At 43.6% G+C, this 16,596-nt stretch overlaps 1 protein-coding gene across 1 annotated transcript; it reads right to left on the minus strand.

Moving 5' to 3' along the window:
- Positions 1-2,338: 2,338 nt before the first annotated feature.
- On the minus strand, positions 2,339-14,854 carry LOC101879077 (haloacid dehalogenase-like hydrolase domain-containing 5). The gene is made up of 8 exons (XM_031049182.2): positions 14,723-14,854; positions 12,653-12,862; positions 11,636-11,748; positions 9,966-10,059; positions 8,771-8,804; positions 7,695-7,869; positions 5,386-5,574; positions 2,339-4,611 (listed from the first exon to the last, which is right to left on the minus strand). Exons 1-8 carry the CDS (start codon positions 14,852-14,854, stop codon positions 4,215-4,217), a joined length of 1,344 nt encoding a protein of 447 aa, XP_030905042.2. The 3' UTR covers positions 2,339-4,214.
- Positions 14,855-16,596: the final 1,742 nt, after the last annotated feature.

The raw sequence follows: 16,596 nt of genomic DNA on the forward strand, positions 1-16,596 counted from the left end.
TTCTGAAACTGGGTCTGATTTAGTCAACATTGAAACAAGAATGTATTTCATCACCCAAGAATTCATCCTTGTATAGACAAAAGGTTTTAATACAGACTGTGTAAGATACGCAGCAATGCCATACAATGAAGACTGATAGTACCCATTTCTGTTCAAGTCGCAGAACATACAAACACATCATTGAATTTTAAAGAAACTCCTGTAATGGTTGCCTGTGACACTGCAGGAAAGAGATTTCCACCTCTGAGCAACAGTCTTCTGTGTGCAATGTTATTCAGGTCACTATTTATATCCTCCTTTAAGCCCTGGTGAGACTAGGTGGGGGGCACAAAATAGCTGCACTGCACTTGCCGTAACAGCAGGGTATACTTGCGTTCAACCAGCACACAGGACAGGCAATGTGGAAACCAAGTCAACCAGAGGTCTGGGCCAGCTTTCAGCTGCCTGTGCAACTCCTGTCATTTAAAGCAATATATACATTCCTTTCAAATGTATTTGCACCTCATACAAAACTATATCAAATCATTACAAACATGGATGCCTTGGTGGGACTACGTACATGCCCTGTGCTTGAAGCTGCACTCTCAACTAACAGATGCAACTGAGACTCTGTAGCTGTTGGGAGCAATAACTTACGCTGAAGTGTCAAAGTTTAGCACAGTGTTTCTGGGAACCATTTTGTCAGTATTGCTCCTTTCCATCCATCAGAAACACCTTCTGAACAACAAACAGCTGACAAAGTGCCAACAGTCAGTTCTGAAAGGAAGCATGTCCATGGTACAGGACCTGTCTCTGTGAGTCATCCATCCCTTGACAGAACAGACCCCAACTGCTCCAGGGCCCTTCAGCTCTGTGTCCCTTCCACGTTACAGAAACCCTGCACAGAAACAACTGTGAGCTTTCATGCCACATTTGCTTATTTTCTTACTGAAGAAAGCCCAAATGATTGTCAATTGTCTGTTTTAAAAAGCAAACAAAGCCCAAACATAGACCACAGCTCTTACTAAAATGTATGTGTCTGATTCATGGTTTCACCATCTGCAGCAAAACTCATCCTTCCCCACAGCTGGGGAGGGGGGGTCAAGAGCACCAAACTGTGCCCATCTCTGGAGCCTGGGGCACAAGTTCTGTTACTGACAGGAAACACCAAGCACTTGTTTGAAACCTGAATGAGAGGAAGTGAAACTGTCAATGAACGCTCTCAGCTGCTATTTTTGATAAGGATTTTGGCTTTTTGAGTGGCTGCCAAGCCCATATTACCACTTACCAAGCTGGAGCTCAGTCAGTCCACCGAGCTGGGGAGCTTGAAATACCCTGAGCCTTAGAGAACTGTGTGGTGGTGATGTTTTTTGCACTTTCCTACTTCCATGCTATGGAAAATTTAAAAATAACTAACTAACTAACTAAATAAATAAAAATGGATAAATAGTCGCCTCGAGCAGCCGCACTGAGGTGAAGCCAAGATGGCGGAGGGCGCCCCCCGCGACAGCCCATCCGAGCTGAAGGGAGCCCCACCATGTCTTTTGTCACCAACACCTTTGCCTTACTGCTGTACCACACATGTCCGCCACACCAGTGATTCTCCTTTGTGTTTTACAGTAAACCCCACATCTATTACTCATCTTTGTCCATCATCTGTGGCAACAACTGCCTGTATTTGGTATCATGCTGATGCCGCTCCAAATCCAGCAGCACACTGGCGCACTGCTGAGACTCAGTCATACCTCACACAATGATCACATTAATGACAGCTCAAGCAGACTCACTGGGCAACATTTACACCCTGCCCTGCAGGCACAGCCTGAAAGGTCCAAGGGGAATAGAGACTAAAAATTGTCTTCTGCAGTTAAACAGTAGCAGCCTGACCAGCAACCAGTGTTTTTTTTATGTAGGCATTATAAATTAGTGCTTCCATGACGGATGAAGTTTACAGTACAAACACAGCTCCTCCATGGACCTTTTGAAGTGTTCATGCATATCTGCAGGTCGAAGGAGGTGATCCTACCCCTCTGCTCTGGTGAGACCCCCCTTGCAGCACTGCATGCAGGTCTGGTGTCCTCAGCATAAGAAGGACATGGAGCTGTTGGAGTTCTTCCCTGTGAGGGTGGTGAGGCACTGGAATGGGTTGCCCAAGGAAGTTATGAATGCTCCATCCCTGGTGATGTTCAAAGCCAGGCTGGACAGAGCCTTGGGTGCCATGGTTTAGTGTGAGGTGTCCCTGCCCATGGCAGGGGGTTGGAGCTGGATGATCTTAAGGTCCTTTCCAACCCAAACCATTCCGCAATTCTACGAGGGGGGGAAGGGGGGGAGAAGAAATAAACTGAACATTTTCTGTTCATCAACTTCCACTTTTTTATTCCTTCCATCACTGACAGCCTGAAACCACTTCCGGCAATAGTTAGAGAGCTCTGCAACATGCACCAGCACTGAACCAACGCACCACAGCACCCTGCAGGCTACAGACACACAACCTTTGTGCAGAAGGATCTGGCACACCTCACAAGCAGCTGGCATCTTATAGGAGAGTGCTGCACAAATAGCAATATACCTGTTTATTGTACCAATCAAAAAGGCAAGAATGTGCTGCTGTAATACTTTCCCAGTGAAGGAATGGGAAAAACACTGTTTAAAGCAGTGGCCTTAAACTGGATCCAGCAAGATACATTAAAAGCTACTTGTGAAACATTGTGAGTGAATGAATGGACAATCCTGATGGTAGAGAGAGGGATGATGGTGGTTTACAAATGGAGAAAACACAACAAAGAAATCAGACTCCTTAGCAGCAGTATTCTCTTCATGATGAGAGTTTTCATTCTCTTTCATAGCAGGAAAGTAAGCAGTGAAGAAGTTGGCCAGGAAGTCATGTCACTTTATGCCACCATCTGGCTGCCAATTGCTAGTTCTGCAAGAACTTGGGAAAAATGAAGACCCCCAGTTTTTTGTTTGTGCCATTTCTAATTTGGGAAAAAATAAACAAGAAAACAAAATAAATCCAACCATAAAAATCTGACACACCCCAAATTTATGGTGAGTGATATTGGTGTGTAAGCTGACCTTGTTTTTAAACCACAGTTAACTAGCTTCATTTTCCTACCTTATGTCACAATGCACCATACACACTGCTATAACAAATTAACACAAATACATCTTCAAAGACATCTTTTGGATTAAAATGCTTAAAAATATTGTGCAAAAATAACATAAATTACTTTTTTTCTTTTAAATGAACAGCTATAAAATTCATGGACCAACAAATATGTAACAGACATAAGACAAAATATATTACATTAAAGGACAGGTAATTACCACAGTGGTACAAAGCTTCAAGTAAATTACTAGGCACTTTTTACCCAAACAGTAGTCACTCATTCCATGGAGAAGTCCAACTGACAGAAATGCTTGAAACATAATTGCTGAAGCTTTCTAAAATCCTAAATTCCTCCAAAAAGTGCAGATAAAAAGGCAAAGGCAAAAGGCCAGGTATTCTGCCACACAAGACACCCAGTGTTAGCTGCTTTCCTTACATGACTGTGTTCAGCTTAGCTGGAGTTTCAAAACTGGTGTTAACATGTCTGCCTTCTCCATCTTACAAGCGCATTTTCATTAAGGCTTTACATGTCAAAGTAGGGAGAAGCTGTAGCAGTTCCAGACACATGGGAAAATGAGTAAGGAGAAAGGCTGCAGGGTTGTATGTGAGCAAGTTACAAAGCAGAACAGACTTGACTTTGCTATAATTGGAAAAAGTACTCATTAGCTGCAGAATCCCAAGTGGCAAAACATACGCTCTGTACCTGCCAGTTTGTAAGTGTGTTAACAACCCCAGCCCCATGGGCCGATACTCTCAAGATCCCAGTTCCTGGAAGCTGAATCTTCCAGCAAAGAGAAGGTACTGCCATATGGGAATTGAGATACAAGTAACATGCATAAGCTACTATGAGAAATTGCTATTAAAATACCTAACATAATTGAAAGGAGGAGAATAAAGGGCAACTAAAGCAACAAATGACATATTTCCAAGTACTTTAAAAAGCATTGTTGATATTTAATATACTTATATCAAGCAAATTAATATACCTAAGTTTACTTCATATAAGATTGCATTCACGTAAAACAAAAATTTCAGAAAGCAGCAGTGTGTGGCATGATTTTAAAGCACAGTTTGGTTTTGGGGAAGAAAAGCATAGCACTGAGTAGTCCTTAAAAATCATGTCATTTCAATAAGGTGCAAAGTTCTCCAGCTGGAAGACCAGGTCTACAGCAGCATCAACATCTGGTACAATATGATCTGGTTCTACTAAACCAGGCTCAAACCTAAAATCTCTGTGGCCATGGAACACCGTTTCAGCTATGCTTGCCCTGGTATCCAAGGGCACCTCAGTGTGTGGGTTGTAAACCCCAGTACAAACAAGAACAGACCTACAGTGGGCAGCAGCTGCAGATGCTAACTCGTTCTCCCAGCTGTTGTCTATCTCCTCATCCTGAGAGAGTGCAGTGGGTCCCCTGCCTCCAGCAACTTTGGCCTGAACCCAGGATTTTGAACCTTCTCTGGAGTTCTCTTCAAGATAGCGATTGTAAAGGTTAGCACCATAGACATCAGTCATGAGATTATCTCTGGAAACAGAAGAAACAGTTTAGTCAGCAGAGCAATCTGAGTTGTCAAATTTCTAAGTCTGAAGGATATTTATGTAGTTTTGGTTTAACAGTTTATTTTATACTTTACATAACTTTATGTGGGAACATGCAAACCGGAAGAAATCCAATTCCACAGCTATTTTATTACACAACTTTCATTAAGCATGACATATGATAAGAGTAAGTAACTCCCCAGTGAAATTTCAGTTTGAAGCAGGGGGAGTGGAAATCGAGGATAGGTATTTGCAGTCCATGAATGAGTTCATTATATTTCCAGTCATCTTGGAGACTCTGGAACAGTCTTTAATACAATACAGCTTTATCTCTATCTATGAAAAACATTCTATGATGGGACAGCACACACAGTAGCATATGACTAAGCTTAATGACCTCACAAATAAATTCTAGCTCTACATTCTCTAATAACTGTCATTTACCAATAAACCTAATAAAAACCAAACATGCAAATAATTTTTGCTAGATTTACACAGCCTCTTGGTGGGGGGGAAGGGAATCAGGAGAAATCTTAGTGGCATCTAAAACATTTTTTGTGCTTCTACAGAAATAACACATAGAAAGAGCAAAGTATTATTCATTTTCAAGATTAGAAACACTGAGGCTCAAAATCACTGTAAGAAGTACACTGTAGCGCCAAGAATGTTAGTGGTCCCAATAGTACAAGTTGTGGATCTTTGCTGGTATTCCTGTTGTGGGTGATTTGCTGCTGTACTGGTTGGACTTGGGGTGCCTTACCCGACAGCATACAGAGTGTGAATGGGGTGCTGCCACTGCCTCTCTACTGCCTGGGCCCTGATGAGATATTCCGCATACTGGTAGGTCACTTTACTGGGTTTGCCCATGAGGGCCTCATATTTCAGATCTTTGCCTGTGATCTTCTTGTAAATGTTTTCCAGACAAACCATGAATGTTCCATGCCCAAACCTGCCCACATAGAGAGACAAATCAAATTATATTAAGTACAAATTAAAAAAACACATTTGCATAAAAAATGCCTTTTTTATTTCATCATCTTTTAGGAATAAATCACTTCCTGTAACTATCGAATCTCCCTCAGTTTCCACATGTTCCAATGCAACATTTCCACAGCTGTTTCACTGAAAATCGAGAGCTGATTAGCTGAAAAATAAACACCACAACAAAAACAGGTTATTGGGGCAGCACAACAGCCTAATCTATTCTTAAAATGTGGTAGTGGCTTGTGTTAGCATTACTTGCACTTAAATAGTTACAGAAGTGACCTTCCTGAAATAATGCCTGGCCTGCAATCTACTCTGCAGTGACAGAGCAGAATCACCAAAGTCAACAAAGAGGAGAAATAGAAAAGGAAGGACAGAATCAAACAGAAGGAAAATTGATCTCTCTTTAAAACGGAGAGTATACCAAAACCCTATTGTAATATGGAGCCAAAAAACCCAACTTCTTGGGTTTCTCTGAAACAGATGCAAAGGAGGATCAAGGAACAAACTGATTTTACAGCATGCTTTGGATAACTGTTATTCTGATCAAGGTGCAGACAGTGATGCTGGGTCATCATCCATGCCAGTAAATCAGTAAGTTAGAAGATGTAATCTGATGATAAAAAAACCAACAGTTTTACCTCATTACTAGTGAAAAACTAGTTCAGGGTGTGGAATTAGGGATGAACTAATACACGTCACTTGCGAACATCAAATTACCAAAAGCACCCTAAGAAGAACAGAAAATTGCTATACAACAACTCTATACACAATAAATGACACATACTGCGTCAGCAGAGATGCTAGGTAACTTCTAATGCACATAGATTGGTATATCTCTTCAAACCAAGATCAACAGTGTAAAAAATACCTAAAACCACTAATATATTGAGCATCAGAAGCAAGTAGACATGTATGAGGTGCACTAATATAGAAATTAAGTCTTTAGTAGCCTAGAAATGAAAATAGTTGTTTAAGGAAAAAAGCTACAAAGGAGGAAGCAACTGTAGTACTTTCATAGGTGCTACCTAATTAGCTTTTCTGTATTAACCCTTCATTCCTCCCTCCACCCTGTTTGTTGCTTTATGTTGTGAAATACCAATAAATGATCATAAAATTATTTCCAGTAATTATTAGCAAAAGCTTCTACCAGCTTCATCACAGCATTATATTCCAGTAGTGAAGGTAACAGCTCTGACAGATGCAACCTTGTCATACTGTCAAACTCACAGGGAAAAGAAAAAAACAACAGCTTTATACTGGATCTTTCCCAAAGGGCACAACCAAAACCATTAATCTGGTTCAGTGTTGCCTTACTCTAGCCAGAAAACATCACACATCTGTCTTTTACCAGCATGCTAACTAGAGATGATCTTTGCATCCAGTAAGGACAGCTGACAAGATCCTCAACCCAAGACCAAGGCAGCAATCAAGTCACACTAACAGCAATGACTATTTCAGTGTATATTCAGATTTTGACTGGGGGAGAACAGAACTACTGAAGGAATTACTGTTCCTTGAAAGAACACACTACTGAAAACAAAATCAAACAAAACCACTATCAGAGATCATGCCACCTAGTTCTGTGTGTACTATTTGTTTCATCCTGTGTTCCTTAAACAGCTCACTATATTGTCCTCAGCTCAAAAACACTCACTGCTTTCAACTAGCAGGTTCAGTTCTTTACCCTATTAGAAAAAGTGGCGTGGAAAGGAGAAATACCAAAGAAGGAACTAATGAAATGAGACATTGGCCTTGATATTTGTTTTTTTTTTTTTCCTTTGAACTGAGACATTGAGGCCCTCAGGCAAAAACCTATCTTCTGGGAGTGGGGAAACAAAGAGGCCTAGTGCGCAGAAGCAGCTTTTACCATGAGTAACTGATTACCTGAGTGCAATGATGTAGACAGCAGTAAGGCAGCACTTGCTGAAAGTGCATGGCTTTAGAGATGCTGTCTTCAGTGCTGAGACCAACTGTGAAGCTGTAGCAAGCATTTCGTATAAAAGAATTACCTGATTTTCACTGAAGATATGAGGAAACACCAAATATATAATGATATACACACGTGTTACAACGTGTGCTTACCTTGGGGACTGTGCTTCAGCTACCCACATCAGATCCATGTTACAGGCCAGCACAGGAATGTGAGGGTAATTTTCACCATGATACGGATTTCCAGGGTAGCCACTTGTCAGCAAAACATCTATTATCAACTGAAGGTTGGTCTCCCATCTGACTGGTTCCCCAAACAAAACAACAGCTACAAGAACAAGAATTATAGAACAGAGTTATGGAATTAGTTAATAGGGCACCAAATTTCTGACACTAAAACTTGGTCTAAAGAGACTGAACAAGTAACTTGATTTAACCGTGAACTGAAATAGTCACATTTAACTTTAACTTCAACTTCAGGTTTTACTGTATTATATACCCATTTTTGCACAGCAAATCTCAGAAGTAACAACCCTCCTCTGCAAGATCTACCAGTCTAAGGATTTTTTTTAATTGGCTAAATTTCTCCACAGCACCACAATATTAACTTCTAAATAGTATTTAGAAGTCTTCCGTCTTCCACATCCTTGTGAATTCTGTGTTTACAGCCAGTATTTACACAGATCAGAGATGTTATTTTGCTCATCTTAAAACAAAATTTGATTGTTGTTTTTAGACATTTTTTCTGGTCTCCAGCATCATCTGACATAAATTTTATTAAATCCTGAAGTCCAGTTTCTACTTTCCTGTACTTCAGAGGAGAGTGAATGCAGTGTGCTGAAACAAGGTGCTTCTCATACTACAGCTCTGAAGTGACCATCCCAACCGCTTGTAAGAACAAGACCCATTATTTCACAGAATAATTATATCACACAGAAATTCATTCCTCATTCATGACAGGAAGACAACAGCAGGCAGTTAAAGGAAGATTAAGAGGACAGCAGACCTCTGAAATGTCAAAACCACATGGCTCAAACCTGCACACATTCAAAACACAGCTGTCACACGCGATACAGTGCAATCAATGACAGATACCATTACCGAGAACACTTCAGAATTGCCTCAGCCAACTTCCTGAAGTTCCCAGCAATCTAGAAATAAATCCCAATTATAAGGTATGATAAAGATATTATTAATGGATAGTTGCAAGTTAAATAAAGACAACTGACCCTCAATCTTGGGCAGCTCCACAGCAGAGGGGGACTGCAATAAGAAAAAAGTTAAAGTTTTCTACAAGATTAAACATCTCCTACTATTTTTAACAGAATAAATTCAAGTATAGCTCCCACAGCTGCCTTCTGCAACACTCACAGGAAATGCACCCTCTGTTTTGGTATATACCTAGAAACTTGTATCTCAACTCTGAAGTGAAAACTGGTGGCAAGGGGACAGCAGACAAGTTCATGTCTAGCTTCCTGCATCCATCTAACTGCCTCTGGCAAGCTATACAGCTTCAGTTGTTTAATTTACTTCTGTATCAAAGTATGGATGCTTGTTTTGCCACAGGAGGAAGAGGCCTCCAGTGTTAACAGGGCATTTAAAAATTAGCTTTTGAAATGTATTTCTTTAACATTGCTAAGGAAGAAAAACATGATCTGTAACACATAACACATTTGCTAAGCAAAGAAGAGTTTGCACCTCATGAGCAACTCTCTACAGTGACAAATAGGCAACAGTTTCTTGAGCTTTGACACCCACATGGCTGAGAAGAAAGGCAGAAGGTGATATAACTGAGCTACAGATTCTATGAACCACAAAGGACCTCCTGACTTCACATGGGAAAACCCCGCTCTGCAAACCAAGCCTGAAGGTGTGCAGTACCACATGTGTATTTACTGAGGATGCAGTCACTTCTTCAAGTCTGCACAGTTCAGCTGAAGCCACACTGTATGTACTGTTACTCTTTAAATATATTTGAATAATGGTACAAACAAGAAAGGGATTACATTGCAGAAAAATTATTTATCTGCAAAAGCACTGACTTACAATCAAAGCAACCTCACAGGCTAGAAACACTACCAAGGCAATCCTCTACCGAAGGAAAAAGCTTATTTTATCTTACACACACCTGAGGAAGCTAATAAGCTTTCCATGACAGAATCTGAATTAGGTATCTGTATAAATAGTAAGTTTCTCCACAACAGTAAGTTACAAAATCAAAGGTTATGTTAAAGAACTACCAAGAAAACAAGCCTATAGAATTGTTCTTGGAAATGATGCAATAAAACAAATAAAGGAGGAGAAAAGCAACGTCAGAATACAATGTAAGAACAGCATTACTTCCATAATTTAAATATTGACCCCTGCCTTAGAATGTGATCTAATGAGCAAACAAAGAACTTGAAAACAAAGATACACACTTACCAGAACATTAGGTCTTCTGTCATGGTCAACTACATCTAGCAAAGGGTGTTTCTCCCGCAGTGTTTCAATAGTAATAGGTTGACAGAAACCAAGGCTGGGAAATGCCAGTTAAGGATACAGAACTGCTTGTATCAAAAGAGTTTAAAAATCAGCAATTCCATTTTAAGAATTTTAACATATGCAGCTTATCTGGTAAAGAAAATTATTTAGGAATGAAAGCAACATAGAGACTGACATTTTCTTCGGTGAGATAAAAAGATGATCACCCCATTATTGATAAATGGGAGACCTGTGTGTGGAATCCTGTGACAGAAATGATACATAAATCGTTCTCAGAATATGACGTGAAAAGCAAGAAGCCACTCTACACCTGCAGTACTCCAAGATCATCTTCACATAAGCAGAAGTTTATGTGGCAGCAAGACAGCATCTTGTGCAATTATTACAGGAAAGAAATATGAGCTACTTGAGTTACAGTTACTGTCCCCACAATCTCTGCTTTCCTCAGGCCATCAGAGCTGAAAGCATGTCCCTAGGTAAGCAAACACCATAAAGCTCAGCCTCTTGCTAAATGGTAGCCTGAACAATTGGGTTTAATCGTGCTCTACAGGGAGTGAAGGTAAATACTGAAACACGTCAGGAAAGGAAAAGACCAGAAGGGGAACAACAACCTCCTGATTTGCATAGTAGTATTCTTAAATACTGATATATCCCATTAATTTAAACTTAGTTAATAAGAGGAAATCAAACCATACCTACTAATTTATGTAAAAAAGCAGTTGTGAATTTAGTCTCAATACGACATCACCTTACAATGTAAATGAAAGTAAGAGCAATTGAAGTGTATCAGTTATACAACTAACACCATTGGCCATTTGTGAAGTTATTTTCAGATCAGATTATCTTGCATGAAAATGTTATCTAACAGAAATATAGCTTTTGTGTTAAGTTTGTAAGAGACTTTTCTCTTAGCTGTGCTCAACTAATTTTGATTAAACTGGAACATTCCTTCAGTAACTTTTTCTCATCTTTGTATTTGAAATAACAGTTATAAGTTGCACTCATGGTTTTTTACAGCTTATGACTGCACTAACTTTAACTAAAATCCCAATAAAGAAGTGCAGAAAGGAGCTACTGGAAGCATGCGTGAAAATTGTGAAAAAGCTAAGGTCGTTAAATTACAGTTTGAAGCTTTGATACCACCATTACATAATTCAAGTTCTTTTCGGCCATTAGTGTAGATGTGGCAAAATACTTTCCAGTGTAGTTCTGCTCTAGATGCTCTTACAAAACCACTGTGACCTGGCCTGGCTGCATGCTTACTTGCAGATGCTGAGCCACTGAACTACAAGTCAGATGTGATGATGCTACAAGAATGCCACGCTCTAACCCACTGCAGAACACAGACCCTTGAGCTGAAGTGTCATTTACACAAGTCCAAACAAATTCTCTTTTTTCTTTCCTCATTAAAAGCAGAAAATGTCACCACACAACCACTTTCAAAACATCAAGTTGACACCACAGTCAGAACTACCACTGCTGATGACTGCATTTGTAGTGCTGAAATATTTAGTCTTCACTTAATCCACAGGATCCTCTGACCTTGATTAAGGAAAATACTTAAGCAGAAAGTTGCTGGGTTGGTTTTGTGGTTTGGTTTATAAAGATACTCTTGAGCAATATCAAGAAGAGGTCCTTGTCCTGATACAAGAACACATTTATCATGGTACCGCTTGAACATCCGCAGAGGACTGTGTGACATCATCACCTGATCCTGGGAAATCTGTGTGGGATTTCAAAACAAGAGGAGTTTGTTGTTTTCCAGATCAGCTGTTTACATGTGGATGTAATCAACAGCTGTGACAAAGCCTATGAGTTACAAAATATCAAGCAGACCTACATAAAGCCCAACCATACCATATCTCCTGAATTGCACAATGTGTTTATAATATGCCAGGAAAAAAAATCATCACTAACAAATTGTCATATAGCCCCTTTTCAGGTGCCAGAATCACTCTATTCAACAAGAACAAAAGGTTTTCTCTCCTAGTTTTAAAGGAATGCCAAATGCACTTAGAAAACAAAAAGGGAGGAAGAATCAGAACTGGCCTAGCTCCAGTCGTTGTCCCTTTGCTAGGCTGCAGCATTGATTTCATTGTATCAGACCTTCTTGTCTTAGTTTCCATATCCCCATTCCTTCAATAGGTATAAAACCAGTGCAAGTATTGCCCTGGAAGGATGCTGTTATGAATCACTGCTTATCACTTTTACAGATCTAAAAACCCCCAAATCATTGAGATATTGTTTTACCCATGACACTGCAACAAAGTCAGGCAGGAAGTTCCTGCCTCACACATCACCACAGAAGACACTCACTGGCCAGAGCAGTGGTTCATGGTAATGGCCCACGCAGGCTTTTCTTCAGGAGGAGAAGGCAAGATTTATTCCCACAATAATAACATTACAAAGAAATACCATTACCACTGGAAAAAACAGTGCCTTCACCAGTGGCAATGCCACTGGCTTTGGACAGCATGTTTTACTTTTATAACATCTCCAGCAAGGCACATCCGGGGGCTTAAGGGAAAACTAAAACTGCTTAATTGAGCAGCATTTAATGGGACATGATACATTTGACACATTCACCATAAGTAACTATCTAAATGAATAGGATTGATGGTACTCACTGGAACTCCCAGTAGTTGTGACAACTGATCAGCTTTTTCCTGGCGAAGGCAATTCCCTGCATTGGTGACAAACACCACAGGCACCATGAACTGTCCCTGAGAGTTCACTAGCTTCCGGAAGGCTGTTTTTGCAGCAGGAATTGGAGTCTTCCCTCGCACCAGTACACCATCAATGTCAAAAAGAAACCCAAAGGATGGCAGCACACTGAACTGTAAGAAAGAATTGGAAAGATAAGAGTACATTAGTTATTCCCATACTTACACTTGTTTGATAAAGCTCACAATAGCTCAGCCTAGTGAAACAGGCACTCCCCAGAGAAGGGATGGATCCTTAACTTTGCACATTTCAATGTGCCTTGCAGACATACTCATGTGCTAAAATACATACTGTGAAAAAAGGAACCCTACAACTCCCTTTCCCTTATGCCTTATGAGTAGTCCTTGAATGCTTCAGCAGACAGGGACAAACTGAGGTAAACTGATAAAAAAGGTATAAAATACACACTGCTGTGCCAGAGAGTCACACTTCTCATTGATTTAACCCCTCTCTGTTTCACAGGCAATGTCAATGCCCAGAATACTAACCAAACTACTAACACAGGAAAAGTAGAGCAGCAGGGAGTTGATGCTGAGTTTTACATGTGGCATACCAACACCTGTTGGTAAAGTCAGCTCCTCCTTCAACACAGATGCTGTCAGAGTCACTAGAGTTTAGCTCGTTGTCTGACTTTGAAGAGGTGAAGAACTTTGTGAGACCAGGAAAGGAGAGCAAGGCTAACTGGGGGTAAGAGAAGAGCTGGGTAATAAGCCTAAGGAATGGCAACAGAGTGAGGGCTGTCAAGCAATGAAACCATTACTCGATCGGGCTGGAATAGGATGGACCAAAAAAGATTTGTAATCTCAACTTCAAGTCCCTCACAAACTTAAAATGGAATGCAGGACTCTCAGGATTCCTAACCCCCTGGTTCATCGTTTGATGAAACAGGAGTGATAGATCCAGTGTTGATGGAGAAAACAGGCATCAAACGACGCCAGCCAATGGAGATGGGTCGGCTTTTGCTGTTCAGCTGTTTGGGCACAGCCTCACAGCGACCCAGCCCGCTGCTCCTGCTATGCAGGGACAAGGACACTTTGCTCACTGAAGCAGCGCTCTGCTCCTCATCAATTATTCACCTGCTGCATTCCTCCTGCAGCTGGGCACAGCACGGAGATGGGCGCTGCCACCGCAGCGCTGAAGGGGATGGAGCTACCGGCACAGCCCCGGACAGGCCGGCTCCCGCTGTGCCCGCTGACACGCAAGAGGCTGTTCAGAACGCAGGAGTGAGCACATTCCCCTGCGCAGCCCAGTTCAGTAAAGCCAGCCCTCGCCATGTACTGCATTGTCATTGCTGAAACGAGGCATGTGGGCTCTGTCCAGTTTTAGTTACCAGAACTCCCCCTGAAGCCCTCTCCCCTGTCCCTCTGTACTCATCAGTCCTCTAAGAACCCCAGCCCTGAGCCGGTGCCTCCAAGCTGCCTGCAGCAGTCCCGGGAATGCCACGATGGGAGTAACCCACCCGCCCTGGGCGCGACGGACACAGAGCAGCCTCCTCGGGGTCTGGAACTGCCGCGGGAAGTTCCCGGCACTACACTGCAATAGTTCTGTGGTAAAGGCAGCTCTTCCCGGTAGTTCTGCCTCCTGTAAAGCGTGGAGACCATGGATGTGAATCCTACGGTGAACAGCACTAGCGAAAGAGAAGTCTGGTGCTGAGCATATAGATTAAAAACATTAAGGAAGGGTTCCAGCGTGTCCCGCAGGAAACAATGACATTAACACCTCGGTCTTCCCTTCTGGCCACAGAAGGCCGCTCTCCCGCCACCCGGCAGCGCTGTCACTGCACAGGTCCCAGCGCTCAGCCCGGGGCAGGGACTCGCAGACACCCACTGAAGAGCCCCAGGTCCCGGCGGAGACGCTGCCCCCAGGCGGCGAAAGCCCCGGACCCGCGGCCGGGCCGTGCCCGCCACACCCGGGAGGGTTTCGGCCCGCACCGCCCTGAGGTGCCCGGCCCCACCCCGCGGACCCCCGCTTGCCTTCCGGCCGCTGCCGCTGCACTCCCCGGCCGCCGGGAGCCCTCCCGGAGCGCCGCAGAGCCCGCTGAGAGCCGGCAGCCCCGCGGGGCCGGGCCTGAGCAGAGCGCGGAGAGGCGGCAGCACCCGGCGCATGGCGCTGACAGGGAGCGGCCGGGACAGTGCCCGCCCAGCCTGGAACCCGCGGCCCGGGACAGAGGCCACGCCCCCTCCTCGCCCCGCCCCCGCCCTCAGGTCTGTGCTCACCGGGCGCTTCAAGGCGCGTTCCGGCAGCGAAACCTCCCCGCCTGCACGCGCAAGGGCGGGCGCGGCGCCGCTGGACAGAGCCGGGAGCGCGCAGAGGTGCGGCTGTAGGTGCCCCTGCAAACGCCTTCTGGAGCCGGCAGCGCTGGGGTTCAGCCGGGCTGTGCCACCCCTCGGCACCGCAGCACCCACCGGCACCAGCACCTGAGAGACCTCATGTGGAACCTGCCCCAGAGGGAGCTCCCACCACGCAAAGAGCTCTGCACCGCTCGGCTGCTGCTCGGGAATCGAGGTTGTTGGGGAGAAATCACATCCCGCTCATGCACGAACACGGTGTGAGCTGGAACGTGCACCGCAAAGGCATTGCAACCAGGCCGAGAGTGGGAAAAACACGGAATAAACACAGCAAGGGGACACTGCAGAGCTGTCACTGGTGATCTCACTCATTGGTTAACACTGATCAGGAAAATCCACTTATCTCCTTGTAGTGCCAACAAATATTCCCCATCACCCTCTTGGACACCAGGAGAGGCTGATCCCCTGACAGCACTGCACCCACCAAGACAAGGAGCAAGGAGGGTGTGCTTCGGTGGGCAACACCTTGGTGGTTGGCACTAAATGAAGCGGAATTGAATGTGTTTCTAGCACACAAAAGCAGCCAAGACTGATGCAGTGAACAGCCTAATCCAGAGGTTATCCCCCCACAACTCAAGCCAGGATCGCACACAGCACAGGGCTCTGAAGCACACAGGAAGTTACACACTTCCACATAGAAAATGACATTTATTTGATAATCTTGATGTGCTCACAGCTGAGGGACTACAGGGATGGCACAAACCAGACACAACACACAGGTCTTAAGTGCAGCTGCACGCTCAAGGAAGCATTAAGACAGAGCCTACACACTGGTCCATGCTTCAGGACAAGCTACAAGCTCATTCTCGAAGTTCTTCCTCCAGAAGCTACTCTGCCCCAACCCCACCAGTGATCTATCAGCTGGTACAGCCAGCGGAGCAGAAGCATTTTGCCTCGGGCCACTGCTGCCAACAATTACTCTGCAATTTGTTGGCTCAGATGCAGCCAAAAAAGAGCATCCAGCTTAAAAAGCCAGCACTTGGAGCTAGAGCCCATCTTCAGGCCCCGTACAGCCTGCACTGCAGCTCCAAGCTGTTTCTGTGCATTGATTCCATTTCTGTGCTGCTGAGCAAGGATCATCATCACCCTAAACCCCTCTTTTTACATCATTATATTGGTCTTGCCACAGGCTGGAGCTGCTTCTTTGAACATAAATGCAGAATGTCTTGGATTTCCCTCTGTCAGTTTACTCTTTTATGCTTTCTGTCATTATCATGGTGTCCCTGACCTATCTTCACCCTTGTTTTCTGTCTTCTATATTACATATTCCTACTGTGACAGCAGGGATCAACCAGTGGTATTAAACTCCCAGACTGTGTCAGGCCATAAAAACTAGTCAGGTTTCCTGCCCTGGTCACACTTCGGGTATCATCACGTGTGTTGTGACCAACACTCCTGCAGTGTGATCAAGCCTTACAACCTGCCTGCCAATGCACTCAGCTCCAGGAACTCTGTCAGTGCCTTAGTACCAGGCAACAAAGCCTTTACCCTTCATCTAC

This window comes from Melopsittacus undulatus, chromosome 9 (genome assembly GCF_012275295.1).
Source record: "Melopsittacus undulatus isolate bMelUnd1 chromosome 9, bMelUnd1.mat.Z, whole genome shotgun sequence".
In the NCBI taxonomy this organism is placed as follows: Eukaryota; Metazoa; Chordata; class Aves; order Psittaciformes; family Psittaculidae; genus Melopsittacus; species Melopsittacus undulatus.

Coding starts and splice junctions, on each gene's coding strand:
- LOC101879077 (XM_031049182.2), bottom strand. CDS start 14,854: ATGCGCCGGGTGCTGCCGCCTCTCCGCGCTCTGCTCAGGCCCGGCCCC. Junction 12,863..14,722: donor GCAGCGGCAGCGGCCGGAAG/GCAAGCGGGGGT, acceptor TCTTTCTTACAG/TTCAGTGTGCTGCCATCCTT. Junction 8,805..9,965: donor ACAGAAGACCTAATGTTCTG/GTAAGTGTGTAT, acceptor TTCTTATTGCAG/TCCCCCTCTGCTGTGGAGCT.